The 21,089-nt window shown below is 35.2% G+C and overlaps 1 protein-coding gene across 1 annotated transcript; it reads left to right on the top strand.

Annotated features, from left to right (window-relative positions):
• The first annotated feature begins 474 nt into the window (after positions 1–474).
• Positions 475–12,429, top strand: LOC105044752 (uncharacterized). The gene is given in 14 exon segments (XM_010922748.4): positions 475–881; positions 965–1,038; positions 2,442–2,617; positions 3,335–3,516; positions 3,680–3,944; positions 3,947–4,354; positions 4,357–4,418; positions 4,553–4,609; positions 5,443–5,806; positions 5,904–6,103; positions 7,103–7,179; positions 10,977–11,078; positions 11,250–11,436; positions 11,528–12,429. Coding segments are annotated over 12 exon segments (2,169 nt in total). The 5' UTR covers positions 475–881; positions 965–1,038; position 2,442; the 3' UTR covers positions 11,618–12,429.
• The last annotated feature ends 8,660 nt before the right edge of the window (positions 12,430–21,089 follow it).

Below are 21,089 nucleotides of genomic sequence, written 5' to 3'. Positions count from 1 at the left end.
AATGGTATTTTAATTTTTTTACATAATTTTTTTTAGATATTTTTTTAAAAAATAATTTGAAATGGAGATACTAATTTTAAATGATAATTTTTATTTTTAGTAAAATTATAATTTTTATTTTTTTTATAAATTTATTTTTTTTATTTTTTTTTGGATAGAAAAAAATGTCAAAGAGTATGACGTTTTTAAAAACGTCATTTGGAATAGCATTTTTGACGTTTTTAAAAATATCATATTTTTTGAGGTTTAATTTTTTTTTATATGATCTATGTGGAAAATATAGGGTGACATGCCCATGGTAAAACGTCATTTAAAATAATATTTTATTAATTTTACATCATTCTGATAAATAAATTAGAAATTAAATTATTTAAATAAATATATTTTTTAATATTAATTAGAAAAGAACTCCTCGTATCCTCTCACTGCCCCGTTATCATACCACTGCAACCTCTGTTCCTCTCTCACGCGACTCACCAGGCGTTCTCTCCCGCCCATGCCCCAGAGGTTGCCCAAGTACAAAGTACTACAAAAAAAAGAAAAAAAGCGATCGTTAAACAAACTAGGCGGTGACCCGATCCCGAACTCTCCCCGCTTAAGCAGCAGCGGCGCTCGCTGGCTGGTCCAAGAATGGGCACGAGGAAAGGGTTCTTGAAGCGATTTTAAAACGAAGCTTTCTCCCTCCATTCTCGTTCTCTCCTACTCTTCCTGTGAAGTCTCTCCGTTGCGATCCCAATGGATTACTCCGCCATGAAACCCTAAGCCCTTTCCTCATTTTTTACTCCCCCTCACCGAGCTTTCTCTCCCCCCGTCTCTCTCTGCTCTCTTCGACGCACAGAACAAGGACCGATTTCTTCTCCGTTCGACGATCGCCATCGCTGGTATTGATTCTATCCCCTCCCTCTCTTTGTTTTGGCTATTATTTTAGGTTTTTATGGATGTGGTTATTCTTTTGGACCGCTAGCTTGTATTCAAGTCGCGGGCAGGTTTGAAATCGAGGAGGAATTTCTTTTTCCGCATTCTTGGGCGAATTCTAAGGTTTTTGTTCAACACCAAGAACTCTGTCTTTTTTTTTTTCGTTTAAATTGTCTTTTATCTTTATTTTCTATGATTTTAAATAGTTAGCGATGTTAAGTATATGGGTATTTATTCTTGTCCGATATAGTGTACATTGGTTTGGATGGGTCCCCTCAATGAGGGTTCTTCATCTGTCCTTTATTTTCTCTCCCTTTTGTATTATATAACATTATATCATCTTAATACACGGTGGAAGTATCTTACTTCCTCCATTTACTTCAAAAAATATATATGTAGTGTACATTGACTGATGAATTTTTAAGTTTTCAGGGTTCATGGCTGCAATGGTTTGCCCGCCTATAACCAATTCTGTCGTTTTTTCAAAAGAAAAAAAAATAGTTAGCATCTAATGATTCTACTATTTTAATTGTAAAATTCCTATTAATGCAGATTCGATTGAAGTTGTTGAATGATGGATTTAGTAAATGAGTGGTTAACGTGAATTACTTGATTACTTTTTTAACAAATGCCAGTTTGTTTTATTTTTTGTATATTCTAGGGTTTCTATTTGCCATAAGATTTTTTTTAAGCGCGCTCTCTCTCTCTCTCTATGCTTTTACTTATTTATTTGATATTGTATATGTGACTATTTTCTCTTTGTCTGACATGGAAACAAGCAGATATTTATGTGTTTAGGGTTTATGGGAAAGGTTTGCCTTCATATAGCTAATTTTGTATTTTTAATTAGTTGTCATTTAAGATATTGGTGATAAATCAGCATATCCCTTATTCATGCAGCTTGCCGTTGAGGTTTATGATTGCTGAATGTTATAAAGGATAGTTTTATGAATTTCTCCATCTTTATATGAAAATTGCTACCAATTTTTTTATTCCTTTGGCAAATTCTATTCAATAAATTTTTTTTTTTGATTGATTTCTGTCCCTCCACTCTGTGCTTTCAGTTATGAAGATGATGCTGTTTTTTATCTAGTTATTTCTCTTTTCTCTGCATTAGCTGCCTAATTTTTAGGTTTTTACAGTCTGTTGGTGTAAAGGTTTATGTGCCTTTATTTAGTTTTGTCTCTTAGTTAGCCTCTAAAGACATTAGTGATTAACCAGTGGTTCTTCTATTAATGCAACCTACATTGAGTAATATGATGGTGAATGCTAAAATAAGGATAATCTGCAGGATTGATCCATATTTATTTGAGTTTTTTTTTTTAATCAAATTAGTAAAGTCTAAGATTTTTTTCACCCTCAAGATTCTCCACCCCTTTCCTCATCTAAGTTCTAAGCTGATGTTACATCGTGCCAATAAGGTATATGATTATTCTGCATGTAGACATATGAGTATTTGTTTGAATCACTTCTTCATTGCATGAATGTATGCTGATTTATTTTTTTTATTTTTTTGAAATAAATAGCATGGGGAGAGGGAAAAAAACACAGACAATCATAGTGCCGGAGAGACCACCATGGTCTCCTACTGGTGGGAACAGCTCTACAACTGCAAGGAACTTGCGCAAGAGCGATCTAGGAGGAGTGATCTTTGGATGCACGCACAACACTATGAAGGAGTGTCTTTCAAACCAATTATTTGGTTCGGCAGTAACCTTTGCTTCCATGATTTTGTGTTACAAAAACTATTTGAGCTCAATTTATTTTCATCTGGAAAATTTTGTTAGTTGCCATATTCTCTCTCTCTCTCTCTCTCCTCTCTCTCTCTCTCTCGTGCATGTAACAGTTACTTGTGTATGCTTTGGGTCATATGATCTTGATATTTCCTTAGAAAGGTTCTTTGTTTGTCAGTTGAACTGATTCTATTGAGCATCTTAGGTTGCTGCACTTGGATGCTGAACAGTTAACAGAGGGTAGAATAGATTCAACCTTGGCTGGTTAAACTGCTAACCATCCCCTAATCAGCAGGCATCCAAAGAGGGCCTTAATGTCTTTTGGCTGCTTTGAAAAGGATGCAGATTTTTTTTCTTCTTTTTGAAAATTGAAATTTCCATCTGCTTGGATGGTGGGAAAAGTAAAGTAGTATAAGAATGGGTTTTCTGAATTGGCTAAACTATTTAACCTGAAAATCAAAGTCTTGCTTTTCAGGCAAACCTCTCACTCCCCTCTTTTCCCAATGTCTGAATAGCGAAAAAGCAGATTTGTATATATTCCCTCATAATTGTCAGTCTGTCTATATGGAATGAGAAATGTATTGGGATATAAATCTTTTTCCTAGTTTATATTGGTTGTCAGGATGTGCTTATCATCAGAAACAATGTCAGTGATTCAGCAATGCATGTTCTGATTTGTTTTACAGGCTTACCCTCCTTGCATTTCTCATATGTGAAGAATATTGAGCCTGGCCTGCCATTATTTCTTTTTAATTATACCGACCGGAAGATGCATGGCATATATGAGGCTGCAAGCCATGGCCAGATGAACATTGACCCATATGCATGGACTGATAATGGCATGCAGAGAACTCCTTTTCCTGCACAGGTATCATCGAGATGTATGGCTTTCTTTTTGTTTGTTTTTTCACATAATATTCTTCATTTGGAAGTAAATTGAAGTGCTCATATTTCTGTTTGGGTATGATTATGTAAAGATTTCTTTTTATTTATCCTTTCTTGTCCTTCACTGGCTGTTTACTTTGTTCAAGGTTCATATCTACATCAAAATGCCATGCCAGCCTCTTTTGGAAAACCAGTACAAGAAAGTGATTGGGGATAATTATTATACGGTTAAGCACTTCTGGTTTGACCTGGATCATGCACAAACGAGAGGCTTAATTTCATTGTTCGCACCTTCTGCAAGTGTCAAGCTAGCTCCTGGTGGGTCAGGCAAGACTAATCCTTTTACATCATTTCCATCTACAAAATTGAAGGCAATTGCTAATATGGAGCATGCGAACAATGGGTCTGGGGAACCAAGGAGGGTTCTACATCACCTGCTGATTTGTTAGATATGAACATGTTTTCATCATTTACCTGCGATGATGGGGATAGGGAACATGCTAGCTCAAGTAGAACATCAACTAGTGCTCCTGAAGAGAGGGAACATAAGGAGCCAGTTTCAGATTGGGAAGATTGGGATGACAGTGTGCAGGGTTTTCATCCAGATGTTAGTGTTCGTTTGGATGAGCAGGGCCAGAGCTTGTCAGAACACCATTTTGATAAGGAATCAAAGACTGCAGTGCAGGGCATGTTGCATAAACTAAGAGAGCTGGCTGCTGAGCACAGGCAGTCGACTGCACCATCCAAGGAGTCTATAAATGATGGTTCAATTCGGTGCACATCCACAAATATACTACAAGAAAATAGGCCTCCCGAGGATAACTTGTTTCAGCTAAGATTGAGGAAAACACAACTGTACCTGATCTATATCAGAAGAATGCTGAGGTAGTCTAACCAAATTTTCCCTCCCTAAAATAGATTCCCTCCTATTTTTCTTCTTTTATATTTATCTTTTCCTTTCTTTTTCTGTTCTTCACTTTGCTTTTGACCTGAAGCTAATTTACCATTTTTCTTTATAGTTGGTGCACATCATCAATGAGTTGACAAAAAAAACTGCAGCAATGGAGGAGAAGCAGGTGTTGCCTTTTGATTTAATTACATGAGTACCATTTCCTCATTGATATTGTTGTCAATAGCTTGCAATAAGGCAAAACTTGTGATGGAACACTTTGTCTTGCCAATAGTTTTCAGAGCTATGTTATTGGTAGAGACTAAGAAATTGCATTTGATTGAATATGGGTGATTGTTTCAGGTATTAACCTGTCCGAATAATGGATGTCCAGGTGCATATTCACTATGCTAAATTCCAACTCGCTAAATGAATCAATTTATGTATGCCTCATAACGTTCATCATGTTAGTACTTTTAGCATATCAATCTGTGATGATGAAAATCATATGAAAATAAGCTATATTTTAACAGTTAATGCCATGAGCTAAATTGGAAGCTTATATTTGTCTTTGCTTGGTCCACTTGGACAATAAAATTTTGAAAATTTTTGAATAAGGCCTGAAAAAATAATTTGAAAATATGCTTTTGTTTGAACATATTTCATCCGTACAATGAAAAGCGAATGCCTGAGTCTGGTTTTGTGCAGCATCCAACATCATTTTGCTCTTTATTAGTGTATCAGAGATTGAGCATCTCAATCTGGCACATGCTCACCACTCACCGAACCTCTAGATCTACTCTACCATTAATAAATATGCATCCTATTTTGAGTGAGATAAGGAACAGAAGTAAACCTCCCAGAAGTTGGAGTGTATTTTGTCACGCTATATAAGTAATAAAAAATGTTTTATGGAGAATCATAGCCATCTGTACTAACTCCTATGTGCATTGCATGTGCTAAATGCCTGCTTGTACGCTACCTTGTGTTTGTCCCCTCTCTGACCATGTTATGTTGCAGACCGAATCAGATAAAGAAATACAACATTTGAGGGATGTAATTGAAGACTCTGGAAGAAAAATTCAACAGTTGAAGCATCGAGTTGAGGAGCTAGAATCAAAGCTAAATCCTTCTAAATGTCTTGTTGATGACATATCTAGCAATTCTGCTAAGCAATATTGGAGTTCGGAGAAAGTTATTTACCTTATAGGTGGTTTTAATGGCACATCATGGTTATCAGCCTTAGACTTATTTTCGCCATCAAAGGACACACTCATACCTCTTAAGCAAATGGGATGTGCTCGTTCCTATGCAGCTGCAGCTGCATTAAATGATAATATTTTTGTTTTCGGTGGTGGAGATGGGAATTCTTGGTTTCACACAGGTACTAATTACTTGATGTGCCTTACCAAATTCTCTTTTATATGCTGCTAGTCGAAGTATATCTCACGAGGTTATGATGTTGTTATGCATCAATGAAGTTGAGTGTTACAACCAAAGAAATGATGAGTGGACTATGTGTCCTCACATGAACTGTGCAAAAGGAAGTCTGGCTGGTGTTACTTTGAATGACAAGATATATGCTATTGGTGGAGGAGATGGATATGAATGTTTCTCAGATGTTGAGATGTTTGATCCGGTTCTTGAAAGGTGGATCGGCAGCCAGTCAATGTTTCAGAAGGTGTGCTTATTTGTCACTGCTCTGATTCGTTAATAGGTTTTACTAAGTTTTTTTTTTGGTGTACGTTAACGGTGGACTTAATTGTTGCATATCACACTTGTGGTACATTATCTAGTGATTAGCGGATACATTTTAAAAGATTTTTTTTTTTATTTATTTTTTTGGAATTCTCCTGAATGATATGACTTCTGTTAATGTTTTTCCTCATGCTTTGACAAGCATGTCTTCATATTTTTGTTTCTTTCACTGTGCAATGCATTTTTTTTTATCTTCCTTTTCTGCTAGATAACATGTAAGTTTTCGAAAGACAGATGCAGAAACCTTTTTTTTAAAAAATATTTATTTTGAGTCAGAAAAGACCATAGCCCTAAATCTGACATATGCAAGTTAAGGGTCTGTTTGAAAGATATTTAAGGATAACCTTCCCATTTGGCCAAAGGGAAGGGTCAGTGGCCAGAGAGAAGAAAATTGAGGAGGCAACAATATAGTCTGGCCTTCCTCGAAGCGCTTAATCCCGATAGGATTGTGGATTCCATTAGAAAGGTGGTTTCCAGTTCCCTAGTTCTTCTAGGGTTTCATGATGTTGAGTTTTCCTATTAAGAAAAAAACATCCGTCCCACTGTTTTGGACTTGTTCTTAGCAGTAGCTACATTTAGGAAATCTCCCAGACAAACTATACATGCATCCGAACAGCCTCAAAGTGATTAAAATATACCAACACACGGAAGTGAAGATGAAATGGCCTGTAGACTTAAAAATAGTTTGGTTCAAAAGTTTTCACATGCAAACATGGAGAGGCTTTAATGAAATATACATTTGATCTTAAGAAGAGTCTCAAGTTTGGCATGCATTAGGACCCAATAAGCTTCACTGTTGTTGAATTGAACCATAAAATTTTAAATGCCGTTCTACTATGTTTTCTTCTACCATCTAACTATTATATTTATATCCTATCATTCTTTATGCAACAAGGTAAATTTTTTTATTTTATTGTTTCAGCGGTTTGCTCCTGCTGCAGCAGAACTTCAGGGTGTACTGTATGCTGTTGGTGGATATGATGGAAGAGGATACTTGCTGTAAGATATCTAGCCACCTTTTGATTCAACATAGCTAGTAATTTTTATAAGTAATTTTTGAATTTTGGAGGTCTCTTCCCTATGCATCAAGCCCATAAAAATCGATGATTGCAATATAGCTAGTGTGCAAAAATATAGCACAAACCATATCAGTTTTTATTCTATATTGTTGATCTATCCTGATTTTCTAAAATATTTATAGATGAAATTTCAGCTAATTTTGATGTTTCTGAACTATAGATCAAATTGAAACATGAAATCATATCATTGAAATGGTCAATTTTGTTTTCATTTGATACATTGGTAAAAAACTTTAAAAATATATGATATTTTGGTTTTTAGCCCATTTAAATATCATAAATTGTAATCAATGGTGCTGATTTTCATTTTAAAAGGACCTTCATTATTTTTGACTGGGAAGCCTTTGGGGCAAAATGCTCTCAAAAGTATCCTGGCCTCCATCTAATTTACCCAACTATAAGTGTGTTAGTTTTAGGTATTGTGAAATCGACCCACATATTACACACCCAACATATCTTGATTATTTTGGGAACATTAATGGGTTTGGGCAGAAGAATGCTATCAATAGGTGCAAGCAATGAGTGATTGATTTAAAAAGTGAATACTTGATGGATGCATGTGATTACATGTAGTTAGCATGTTCAATGCTCGTGCATGCTAATTCAAAAGGAGCAATTGATGTGTGCTTGTGACACCATGTTTTTAACTAGTTTGGCACATGCTAACTCGAAGAGATCTTAATTTTTAAGGAAGTGTTTGATTGATTCTTAGTAGGTGAGCTTTTGCACATTGATAAGGTTGCTCTATTATGACCTAGGTGTCATAGGTTCAAAACATGGAAACAACCTCTCCACATGCAGGGTAAGGCTGTGTACATCTGACCATTCGACACGTCATAATGGTGGGAACCTTGTGCACCAAGTTGCCTTTTTTTATTTGATTGATTCTTGTTGAGATTACATACTTGGTGCTTTAGATGCATGAATTGGTTCAGAAAGATACCTTATTGAATTGATAGCATATGAGCAATTGGTGGATGCCTATTACCCCATATAGCTGGCACTTGCTGTGCTGATGCTGGTTCAAGAGGATGATTAAATGAGACCCTGGCTGATGCTTGGGTCCTCTGAAATTCGTCATATGCTACTTGTGTTGTTTCAAGAGAATACCTAATTAATGCATGTGATTGATGTTTATATGAATTTCCAAAGAAACAGTGTTTGATGGACTGTATGATCCCATCAAATGAAATTAATTGAATACCTAATTAATACATGTGGTTGATGTTTATATGAATTGCAAAAGAAAGAGTATTTGATGGATTATATGATCCCATCAAATGAAATTAATTAAAGGGGAAGATTGATGTACTACATGCGACGCTTGTGACAAATTTAAGAGAAAAGAGTATTTGTTGCATGGGTAAGATCCTACTATTATTATACTAGATGGTTGGCATCCTTCTCTAGTTGGGGAAGGTCTAGGGGTTCAAACCATGCTGGTGGCATCCCTACTGTATTTTTCAAAAAAAAAAAAAAAAAACAAAGAAAAGAGGAGGATATGATCCAATCAAATCGTAAAACATGGAGCATTCTTGGCCATTATATTCTTTTTAAAAATTGATGTGGATAAGTTGGCATTATTGGGATGCCATCGTATAGAGTGCCCATGATTGTTCCTAAATAAAGAAGTATTTAAAGATCAACTATTGTTTAGTGAATGGTAATCCCATCGAATGAAAAGTTTTTTGGCAGGTAGGTCATTTCTGGCCTCTTGACTTGTACATTTGTAGGTGTGAATGCTTGTAAATGTTCAGGAAGGAGTCTTGATGCATGTTTATGATCCTCCCAAATAATGACATGTTGAATGTTAGAATTTTTGCTGAGTTTTTTTACTTATTTGAATGAGTTTTTTCCTGGATGCCCTTCAAAAACAAAAAGGAAGTTAGGATCAAGGAGAGTGTGCTTGCTGAAAATGTGAATGCCTATATTGGTCCACCTCATCAGTTTAAGAAAAATAGGAAAAGCAGTCCTTTGGAACATGGTGTTGTGCAACTGTGCACATGGTTTTTCAAAGTGTTCATGCTAGGGCATGGATTTGATCTATGAAACGAAGGAAACTTTGTTCTATTGCCAGGGTGTAAAAGATATGAGCTTCAGTGAGCCAGTCCTAACTCAAGTTCTACTCGGATTGTAATTGAGCCAAGCTCATCCCAGCTTTTTAATTTTGAGCCTAACTTGTGATGCTTGTGAATAACTCGATTATTAACCATTTTTGTTCCAACATCTTATCAATAAAAACATAAGCATTCATGGAAAAGATAAATTGCTTAACAAAACAATTGAATGTTTGTGGTAGGATAAATAGATATTTGCTTATGTTGAGACATCAGATCCTTTTTAATTTGATCCAAAGATTCTGATTCTTTTTCTTTGGAAGTTGAGCCATTGTTTTTGTTTTGTTCAAGCTTGAAGCAAGTACATCAAGCTATGAAAAAAATAGAGAAGAAAATATTAGTAATTCAATCCAACTCAAGTTGCACCATTGGGATATGAGGGTGTCGCAACCAAATGATTGTTTTGCAGGCAAGTCCTACGCGAATCCACCTTGAGTTGGATTTCGATTTAGGATTTTAGAAAAGTGCAATTGAGCTGGATTAGGACTGCCGTGCAAGGATAAGATGTAGTTCACCCAGCTCATCCACTCATCTGAAAATTCCCTGGCTTGAAGTAGTTCCAGCAAGAAGTCCTGTCTAATATTGTCAAAAGCTTTCTCAAAGTCAATTTTAAGGCACCCGTCAAACCTGATCTTTTCCGATACGAGATGTTCTCATGAGTTGATATGAAGTTTTCCTAGTGTATCGATCTTCTTAATTGATACATGATATGTTGTTTAAAGTATCACTATGTCCTAATATTCAACCATCAGTTGCCAATATCATTGCTTTATTCCAATTTTTTAAGTGGTTTAGGACATGCCAGAAATTTGTAAGATTTGAAAAATTGGTAGACGATGGAGACAAAAGATGGTCAAGACTCAAGAGTACACCCTTCGCTTGGATGGGGTAAAATTTTCAAAGATAGGCCTTTACATGTAAATTCTGTGAATATCCTGTTGGGTAAATTAGGCATAATGTTTTTCTTTGATTAAAAAAAAAAAGGGCATGTAATGGTAGTTGTTGCATTGTCTTGTGAAAGACTTGGTGCAGTCTGGTGGTTCCCATCTATAACAGCACAGAGCATCTGCATGACCTCTGATGGATTTGCAAACTCAAGGAGATTGGTTGAACTAAGGGATTGAATCATTAAATCTATATCCTGTCTTAATGCACTAAGAATGTGTTTGATGTTTCCTTCTGCCTTGTGAGAAAAGCTGGAGTCTAGGATTTCTAACTTACGCTAATAGCACTTTTTTGACTTTTTCTTCTCACAAAAGCACTTTTTAGATGGTGATACCAAACACTTTTTTCTAAAAAAAGAAGGAACATTTTTTTTTTTTTATTTGAAAGTCATTAACGTACTTTTTTGGAGCATTACCAAACATGTCCTCAGCATTAGTGTTTCTGTTCTTTGGAATGCAATATTTGTCCTAAATCTGTATTAGTGATCCTTTGCATTCTTGCAGCCTCTCCAATGTCATCAATATTTCCATTTTGTCATGACTCATTGCTGCACTTGCATATGAATCTACCTATATTCTTGACTTTGAGTTTGATTGGTTGTGTGCAAGCTTTGTAAAACAATCGATCACCAAGATGCTCTCTCTTGTGTTGGCAGGTCAGCTGAAAGCTATGATCCACGGGAAGGTTTATGGACCAGGCTCCCAAGCATGAATACGAGAAGGGGATGTCACTCATTGTCAGTCTTCAACGGCAAACTGTAAGTCTTTACCATACTGCATGAGCTGTTTTTTTTTTTTTTTTCATCCAAATAAAAGAAAAAGTAGGGGGAGAGAACATGCTTACATTCATGTGTCAATTGTTTATTTGACCTTTTTATTCTTGGTAAACGAACAAGCTTTGCTCATTAGACATTTCATTTTTGGTTCAGATATGTAACTGGAGGGTATGATGGTGAGAAAATGGTTTCCAGCGTTGAAACTTTTGATCCTCGTCTTGGTGCATGGATGATTGAAGAACCAATGAATGTTTTTAGAGGATATGCTGCTGCTGCAGTGCTTGGTGAAACATTGTTTGTTGTTGGTGGGCTTAAAGATGGAGAAACTATTTTAGACACGGCATGTGATTTTGGCGTATCTTTTATTTTTCTTTGCTGAGTGATTTGCATGGGCAAACCAACTAATTGTATGTCATGCTTTTTGTTGAAAGGTGGAATCCTACAACGTGGGGACTGGTTGGTCGATGTGTGGATTCAAGGCAATTGGGAAGAGGTGCTTTTTCTCTGCCATTGTCCTATGAGCGGGGTGGTTAATGTTGTTGCTGCAAGAAACATTCTTGGTTCCCCAAAAAAAGTGAAACATTCTGGAGAAGCACTGATGAACAGACGCGGCAGTTTTTGTTGCTTTGCCGAGTGATCTACACCATTTTCCCTTGGGTAAGCCATAATATAGATCACACTCATGACATACTGGGTGAGAGGAATGAAAAAGGAATGGAACCATATATTTCTTTTTAACTGGTCAGCATACTATCTTGATGGTGTAGACGAGCATATAGATCTAGATATACATATATATTATAAAAAAAAATCCAATATTTTGGCCCTAATATGGAATCAACTTTTGCATTTGCTATATTGATTTATGGGAAGGCATTGCGTGCAACTAAGGCAGCAGCATTGTGCTGCCAACCCTGGATGTGTTGTCACAGGTGTGTGAGATGTCTTATTGCTTGCTGCAAAGTGCAGTTCAAGGTAAGATAGGGGACTGGCAGCGGTAACGTGTTATCAGGATGCATGTCATGCATGAGGCGCACTTGCGCTAGGCAAATCCGAGGTGTAGCTTGGTGCTGCTACCCGGTTTAAAATGTAAGTTTGAGGGTCATAGGACGCTATAATTTATATAGAGGGGTTGAAATGTCAGTTTAAATTATCTGACAATGCCTTATTTTATTTTTCAGAAACATGTCGCTTAAATATTTTGTACTCTAGTATATCTTGTTAATGCAACCAAGAAAAGGCAGGGAGGTGGGGGTTGGTGGGGAGAGATACATAGAGACATTGTTATGTATCCACCATTACGCATGCTTACCGTTTTATTCCTTCAAGCAGTACAAACGACATATACATACAATTCATGATTTGATTCTATTCTAGTACGTTTGTCATGATACTGTTTAGGCTATGTACATTTTCAAAAAAAAAAATTGCATAGGCCTGCTGATAGCTCAGTTGTCAACCATGTCTTATGTATCGGATTAATTTCCATAATTGATACCAAGCTTCATGTGCCATATGGTAGAATGAAACATTCCGTGTGCACGAGACGACGGCTGAGCATCCATGGTTGTTTGACAAGCATATTAATTAGATTTTGTTGCCATAATTTAATGAAAGGTGGTCATGTTTAGTCCATAAAGATCAGAAGTACTAAAGTAAATGACAAATGAACCAATGTCATCTAGAATTTTGCTTTTTTAATCTGATAGGCAACTAGGAAAAGAAATTTCTTCACTTACGGAATTATGATGACTCCAGTAACCTAAACACATTTTTAAATCGGTTAAGATATGTCTCTAGAGTAAGCAATTTGTATAAATGTCTTTGTCTAGTGTCAGATGAATGGTGATAGCTGACACCAAATATTTATAGGCAAAGTTGTACAAAGATGCAAGTGACAATAGCTTTTATTGTATTGTTTTTTATTGTGTTTATCGAACTTTCTGGTTGTGAGGCCAAGCCTTGGGCGCCCTACAAGGGTATTCACAACAAAGTCCATCAATCACAACAAGGTTATTCTCAAATCGCAGAAGTTAGCTTACTGGGCCAGAGTTACTGAGCCTGCTCGTATAACCAGCCAGCAAACTTGTTTGCATCTCAATAGAACAAGATGTTTCAGACCAAACACACTTCAGCCATCCAGGAGTATCTACAAATATGAACTAGGCAGAATTAATCGGTCGCTTATAAGTTGTAATCAGCCAACCAATTATGATCTCAGAGTCACCTATCGCAATCTTGGTGGCCTCTTTTTTTTCGGCTGCAAAATCTCGGTAGCCTTGAATATTTCCTCATGGCACTCTTAGCTTCGCTTTGCTATTGATCGAGATGGAAGAATGACCATCTGCATGAGGCACAATATAACCAGCACCTAATGTTGATCGTTCAACAAAAAATGAATCACTTCTATTGATTGCTAACCTAGGAACTCATGTGTTCTGAGCCCCACCTGGCATCCATCCAACAAAGTAACACTCGGTTGCTGCGCAGCCATCATGTTTTCATTGTAAATTCCTACAAACTTTTCGAATCACACCTTGTTTAATAATTTGAACCAAAAAGTACTACCAAGCTACGTTGCACATAGGATGTACGAGTAAATCCTCATTTCAATTGTGGCTAATAACTCCAACACTAATCCATCTCAAGCCTGATGCTCTGACAAGGCGACCACATATGAGTAGATATTCCCGCAGTGTTTCTCTATATTTTTTTGGAACAAGATATCACCACGGTGGCAGTTTTCACAGCGACGAATAGCATTTAAACTATGCGAACCATTATAAAATTTCATTTTCTTCTGAACTGGATTTCCCAATTATAATAATTAGAAGAGCTGGATTCCCTGAAGAAAATATTTCGAGGAAGACCCCCAAGCAAATGTACTGCAGTCTCAGGCCTCATAATTTTCTGAAGAGAATTCGTGAGTACTTTATCTAATTAATTTTTTTAAAAAAATTATTTATAAAAATAATTTAATTTTTAATTTATTTACCAAAATAATGTAAACAGGACAAAATGTCATTTAAAATGATATTTTTTGATGTCCACGTCACCACCCCATTCTACCTATTTTCTATATGAACGAAAAAAAAAAATCACCAAATCAAATGATGTTTTTTAAAATACCATTTCAAATGGTATTTTAAAAAACATCATTTTATTTGGCGACTTTAATTTTTTTTCAAAAAAAATAGATAAAAATAAAAAAAAATAAAAACTATAAGTTTAAATTTATAAAAAATAAAATTTTAATTTTAATTAAAATAAAAATCATCATTTCAAAATAGTATCTCCATTTCAAATTATCTTTTTAAAAAATATCTGAAAAAAATTGATGTAAAAAAATAAAAAATATCACAAAAAAGAATTGAAAAAAATAAAAAATTATAATTTTAAATTTTAAAAAAATAAAAATTTTAATTTTTATTCAAATAAAAATCATCATTTCAAATTACAATCTCATTTTCAAATTAATTTTTTTAAAAAAATATCATAAAAAAAAGAAAAAATGAGAAAGAAATGAGAAAAAAATTAAAATTAAAATTTTGAATGAATTTCAAAAAATAAAAATTTTAATTTTAATTCAAATAAAAAACATCATTTCAAATTATTTTTCTCATTTAAAATTTATTTTTTTAAAAAAATATCCCAAAAAAACTTAAAAATTTAAAAAAATAAAAAGTGCAATAAAAAAGAAAAAAATGAAAAAAAAATGAGAAAAAAATAAAAATTTTAATTTTAATTTTTAAAAAAATTAAAATTTTAATTTTAATTAAAATAAAAAACATCATTTCAAATTACTTTTTCCATTTCAAATTAATTTATTTAAAAAATATTCCAAACAAAGGAAAAAATACTTAAAAAAATGTCATAAAAATAAAAAAATGGTAAAAATAGAAAAAAATTAGAATTACAATTTTAAATTATGAAAAAGAATTAATTTTAATTTAAATTCTAAAAAAATAAAATAAATAAAAAATGCCATAAAAAGTGAAAAAATGGGAAAAAATGAAAAAAAATTAAAATTATAAATTAAAATTAAAAAAAATAAAAATTTTAACTTTAATTCAAATAAAAATGTCATTTCAAATTACTTTCCCTATTTCAAATTATTTTTTTAAAAAAATATCTGAAAAAAAGAAAAAAATTGGTGTAAAAAAATAAAAAATACCATAAAAAAAAGAGAGAAAAGAATTGAATTGAAAAAAAATAAAAATTCTAATTCTAATTCAAAAATAAAAATTATAATTTTAAATTTAAAAAAATAAAAATTTTAATTATAATTCAAATAAAAAACATCATTTCAAATTACTAAATTAATTTAAATTTAATTTTTAAAAAAATATTCCAAACAAAAAAAAAATTTTAAAAAATGCCAAAAATAGTAAAAATGGGAGAAAATTAAAATTAAAATTTTAAATTATAAAAATTTTAATTTGAATTTCAAAAAATAAAAAAATGCCATAAAAGATGTGAATAAAAGGGGAAAAAATGGTAAAAAAATAAAAAATTATAACTATAAATTAAAAAAAAAATAATTTTTATTCAAATAAAAAATTATCATTTCAAATTACTATCTCCATTTTAAATTAATTTTTTTATTAAAAACTCACATAAAAATAACTAAAAAAAATTAAAAGAAATTAAAAATATCATAAAAAAATAAAAAAATTGAAACAAAACATCAAAGGGAATGGCATTTTTGAAAACGCCATCCCTTTTGGTATTTTTGAACCATAAGACCAAAAAAAAAACCCTCTTCTCCCTCTTCTCCGACGTTTCTCCAGCTTCTCCGGCATTTTCTCCTCTCCAGCGGCACGATGGCGAGCTCCCGGCGGCTGTGAGCTCCATCTTCTCTCTTTCATCTTCTTCTCTCTCTCCCTCTTCCTCTCTCTCTCCCTCTTTTTTCTTGGCCCACTGGCTACAGACGGCCGGCGGCGGGCCCGCGCGCCCCCCCGGTTGGTCCGTCGGTGGGCCGCTGGCGGCCGCCCCACCCCTCCCCTTCCCTTGGCCGGCCCCCTCTCTTTTTCCTCTTCCTCTCTCTCTCCCTCTTCCTCTCTCTCTCTCTCTCCCTCTATTTCTTGGCCCGCCGGCGACAGACGACCGACGGCGGGCCCGCGCGCCCCCCCGATTGGTCCGCCGGTGGGCCGCCGGCGACCGCCCCGCCCCTCCCCTTCCCTTGGCCGGCCCTCTCTTCCTTCCCTCTTCCTCTCTCTCTCCCTCTTTTTCCTTGGCCAGCCGGCGACAGCCGGTCGGCGGCGGTCCCGCACGCCCCCTTTGGTGGTTGGTCCAACGGTGGCCGCCCCGACCCTCCCCTTCCTTTGGCCGGCCCCCTCTCTCTTTCCTCTTCCTCTCTCTCTCTCCCTCTTCCTTCTCTATTCCTCTCTCTCTCTTTTTCCTTGGCCCGCTGGCAACAGCCGGCCGACGGCGGTCCCCTTCCCTTGGCCGGAGGCCACCCCGCCCCATCCCCACCTGCGGCGGCCCCCCGGTGGTGGGCCCCACGGTGGGCCCCCGACGGCAGCCCCCCGACGGCGGGCCCCCGATAGAGGTCCCGTAGCTGCTCTCCGGTGGCGGGCCCCGTGGCGGCCCGCGGAGGGCCCCGACGGCGGGCCCCTGACAGAGGTCCCGTAGCGGCTCTCCGGTGGCCCCGCGGTGAGCTCGTGCGGCCCTGCAGTGCCCTTCTATTTCGATCTTTTTATTTTTTATTTTTATCTCATTATTTTTTATTTTTTATTTTATCTCATTAGATTCAGATTTATTTTAAAATTTGATTCGATCCTAATTTAAAAATTTAAAAATATATTATATTTCATGAAAACGTAGACATGTCAGTTGACTAATGTAGGATATTCTATGATATCCGTATAAAATATATATTTGATTATATATTTTTGTACGGATACCGTAAAATATATACATTGGTCAATTGATTATCCAGTTTGGATAGTTTGGGAATTACATTTAATTCTATAGGTAATTATATTATTCAAATGATATGAAGTCTAGAGAGAAATTTTGGATAGTATTTTTCTTTAATTCTCTTCACACATTTTCAGTCATGTGGGAAGAATTAAAGAAAAATACTGTCGAAATTTCTTTCGGTCCCTTTTGCGTATCGTTTGATTAATGTAATTAACCTATAGAATTAATGCAATTCCCGAATGGGATAGGATCTATCTGTACCTATTTGTTGATGATATGATGCACTTATCATGTAAATTTTTTGAAATGATAAAATAATTAATAATACTAAATTTTTTGATTTTGATTTTGTCATAGATTTCTCTGAGAAAATGGTCAGTACTCGAGTTCGTGTACTATTATATTATGATGGCATGATTCAGAATGACGAAACTGGTGTGCAGTACGGTCACCCTGCAAATCGGATGATTAGAGTATTTTCATCATTATCATGTCAAGAATTATTGGACCATTTATATAGCAGTATTCCTGTAGACAAAGAAAAATATGAAATAAAATTGAAATAAAAATCTCCTAATCTGTCGGGACAATTAATGCAGAGCAAGTATATCTTAGTTCCAATTGATGACGATGAAGATGTCAAAGAAATGCTGATCTTTCCTTTGAAATTTTTAGAATATCGATTTTTAGAATTATATATTGAAAAGGAAGATGTACCGAGCTTTGAATACTATAGTCAGCTTTTAACTCAAGCGGACAATAATGTTGGTCCTTCTTCATCTTTTGTAACTCCTATGGTGCAAATCGATAGTGTTGAGACCATATTTGCAGAACAATATTCTACTACTGTCGGTCCTAGTTGTCCAATTATTCAGAGTCCTATGGTGACTTCTCCTGTGTCTTTTGCTATGATGATTTCTCCTTTGCTAGAAATAGTGGTAAGTGCGGGAGACGACACTCATATAGGAAACATTGACTGGATAGTCGGTAGAATAAATTCTGATAATCTAGGCTTTGAGTCAGATGAAAGCGGAGATGAAGACTATTGGATGGATGAGGACAGTAGCAGTAATGATGATGATGGTGAAGATGAGAATGATGATGAAGATGTTCAGCCTAATATTAATATGGGAAAATCTCAACCTCGTTTGCACAAACCTTCATAATTTTTTAACGATATAAATTTAGATGATGGTGGTTGTGTTAGTGCTGGTTGAAGATTGAGCTCTGACTATCAGTTTTAAGACTCCTCGATGACTGAATTTTTTAAAAGTCTAATGTTTGAGAGTAAAGATTATGTAAGGAGAGCTGTTGATCTTTATCACATTATGAAGCATCGGACATACAATGTAGTCAGTCGCATTCGAAATTATGATCCGTACGATGCGCATCATCAGATAATGTTCAAAATTGTAAATGGAGGCTTCGTGCTGCATTGTTGAAAACATATGGATATTTTCAAATCATAAAATATGAGGGTCCTCACACTTGTTTGTTTACGGGGTTGAGTCGAGACCACAAATATGTCAGTGGAAGGATGATTGGCACATTAGTCCGACATATTGTCGAGAAAGATCCCGGTGATAAAGTTGAAACTATTGTGGCAACTGTTAATGATCAATTTCAATATACAGTGTCATACAGAAAAGCATGTTGTGAAAAGCAGAAGGCATTGGTTGATATTTATGGAGAATGAGAGCCGTCTTATGCTAAATTACCCTATTATATGGCTACACTTCAACACGCAAATTCTGGTACAGTTGTTTCATGAATTTTTTTTTAAACTGTGAATTCTAATGTTCGAGTTTTAAATTATATTTTTTAGACTTTCAAACCATCCATCCATGATTTTACGCACTGCCGTCCTGTAATCAGCATTGATGGCACGTACTTGTATGAAAAGTTTAAAGGTAAGATGTTAATTGCAACAGGAATTGATGCAGAGAATGGGATATTTCCATTAGCATATGCAATTGTGGATGAGGAGACGACTGCAAGTTGGAGTTGGTTTCTTTTCCAACTCAGAACACATATCTTCAAAGATAGAATGGAATATGCTTAATTTCTGACAGGCATCTAGATATATTAAATGCCATCGCAGATGAGTCTATTGGATGGAGTCCACCACGTGCTTATCACCGATACTGCTTAAGACATATTTGCAGTAATTTCAACATTCATTGTAAAAATATGCAGCTGAAAAAAGCAGTATGGCAAGCAGGAAGAATTCATCAAGTTCACAAGTTCAACTTTATCATGGGTAGGATCAGAACAGTGAATGAAGAGGCTTGGAGCTGGTTGTCCGAGATAGAAAAGGAGAAGTGGACGTTGGCATATGATGATGGCCTATGCTATGGTGTCTTAACTACAAATTTATCGGAGGTTTTTAACAGTGTTTTACGAGGAGCTAGAAATGTGCCAATTACAGCTTGTGTTCAAATGACATTTTATCGTCTTGTGAAATACTTCAATACGAAGCATGCCAAGCCTTGAGATATATAGAGGAGAATCCAAATAATCTTTTTACTCCTCATATTACAATTAAGATTGCTGAAGATCAAGTTAAAGCTAACCAGCACCGAGTAACAGCATTCAACCTTTAAAGAGGCATATATGAAGTGCTTACGAGAAGAGCAAGCGCAGGGTTACGAGGTGGAGAAAATTCTCATACTATTACTTTAGCTGAAAAAAAATATTCTTGTGAAAAGTGGAGCATGTACAAATATCCATGTTCCCATATTTTAGCTATGTCAAAAAATTACTATACATTTTAGTAGTTTTGTGGATGATGCATATACAATTACAGCATATATGAATGCTTGGAGCGGTGACTTTAATCCATTACCACATAAAGATTATTGGATGCATGCACGTATGTTCAAATGTATTCCTGATCATTATCATTTGAGACCCAAGCAGAAAGGTAGACCAAAGTCAACAAGACTACGAAATGAGATGGATGATAGGCAAATAAGAAGTAAGAACCACTGTGGCATTTGTAAGGAACAAGGTCATGACCACCACCGCTGTCCTAGGATACTTCAACACACTTCAACTTCAAGTAGTGGAAGAAATTAAAAACTTCGAAGATGTATTTTCGTCATTATTTTATGTATTTCTGTGAGATTGTATTTGAATATACGTGTTTAATATCTAAAGATGAACTGAATTTTATGTTTAAGTTGTATTGTGTGACAATATTATGTTTAAAATATATTTCTCATAAAATAAATGGCTATCATATTTCTTATTTTTTAATACACTTATGATAATATCATTATTTTAGATTCATTAGCGTATTATGGCTTACGATCCGAGGTATCTCGGTCCTCGAGCAGCAGTATTCTTACATTGCAGGAGCACCATCGATCACAGACTATTTTAGATGACGGCGTAAGCATTCCAATCCTACTTACTATTTAAATTTTTTTAAAAAAAATCATATATATTATCTAATTATTATATCTTATTGCAGGAGTTCAGACACCTTCGTCTACGACAATCCAATGGTATGGGAGCGTATGCCGACTATCAGTCCATTACGACGATAGTTGCTCGAGATGCCATCAGAGCAGCATGATCCTGATGTTCCATTCAGACTAAACAGACCATTGGGATATAGGTATAAAAATATTACTTTTTTTTACTTGAAATTTACTGTTTTAAATCCGATAAAATTTATTTAACATGAGTAAATTATGAAACAGATGGAACGTTGCATTCAACGTTAATCACGTATCGACGAGAGTAGCACGGATTTATATGTGCTAGTTGGATACATTAGTCGATATATATAGACGGATAAATTTGATTTTTTTACAAATATCATTTTACAGTATTCATAATCTATTAAAATTTTAGCTTACTAATTTTTTTTATTTTAACTCTATCAGTTTTTGTGGAAGCCATATACAGATGAGATATTGGCTATATTACCGCAGATGTGTATAGTTGGATATGACATATAAACTGCTAGGATGCCACTTATTTATTTTGATGTAGTAGAGTGACATCTTTTCGATCATGTCTTGTGACAGTTTGGTCAGATTCAGGGCATCCCAGAATAGT

The sequence above is a fragment of the Elaeis guineensis genome, chromosome 5 (genome assembly GCF_000442705.2).
Source record: "Elaeis guineensis isolate ETL-2024a chromosome 5, EG11, whole genome shotgun sequence".
Classification (NCBI taxonomy): domain Eukaryota; kingdom Viridiplantae; phylum Streptophyta; class Magnoliopsida; order Arecales; family Arecaceae; genus Elaeis; species Elaeis guineensis.
This window is presented reverse-complemented; position numbering and strand designations above follow the sequence as displayed.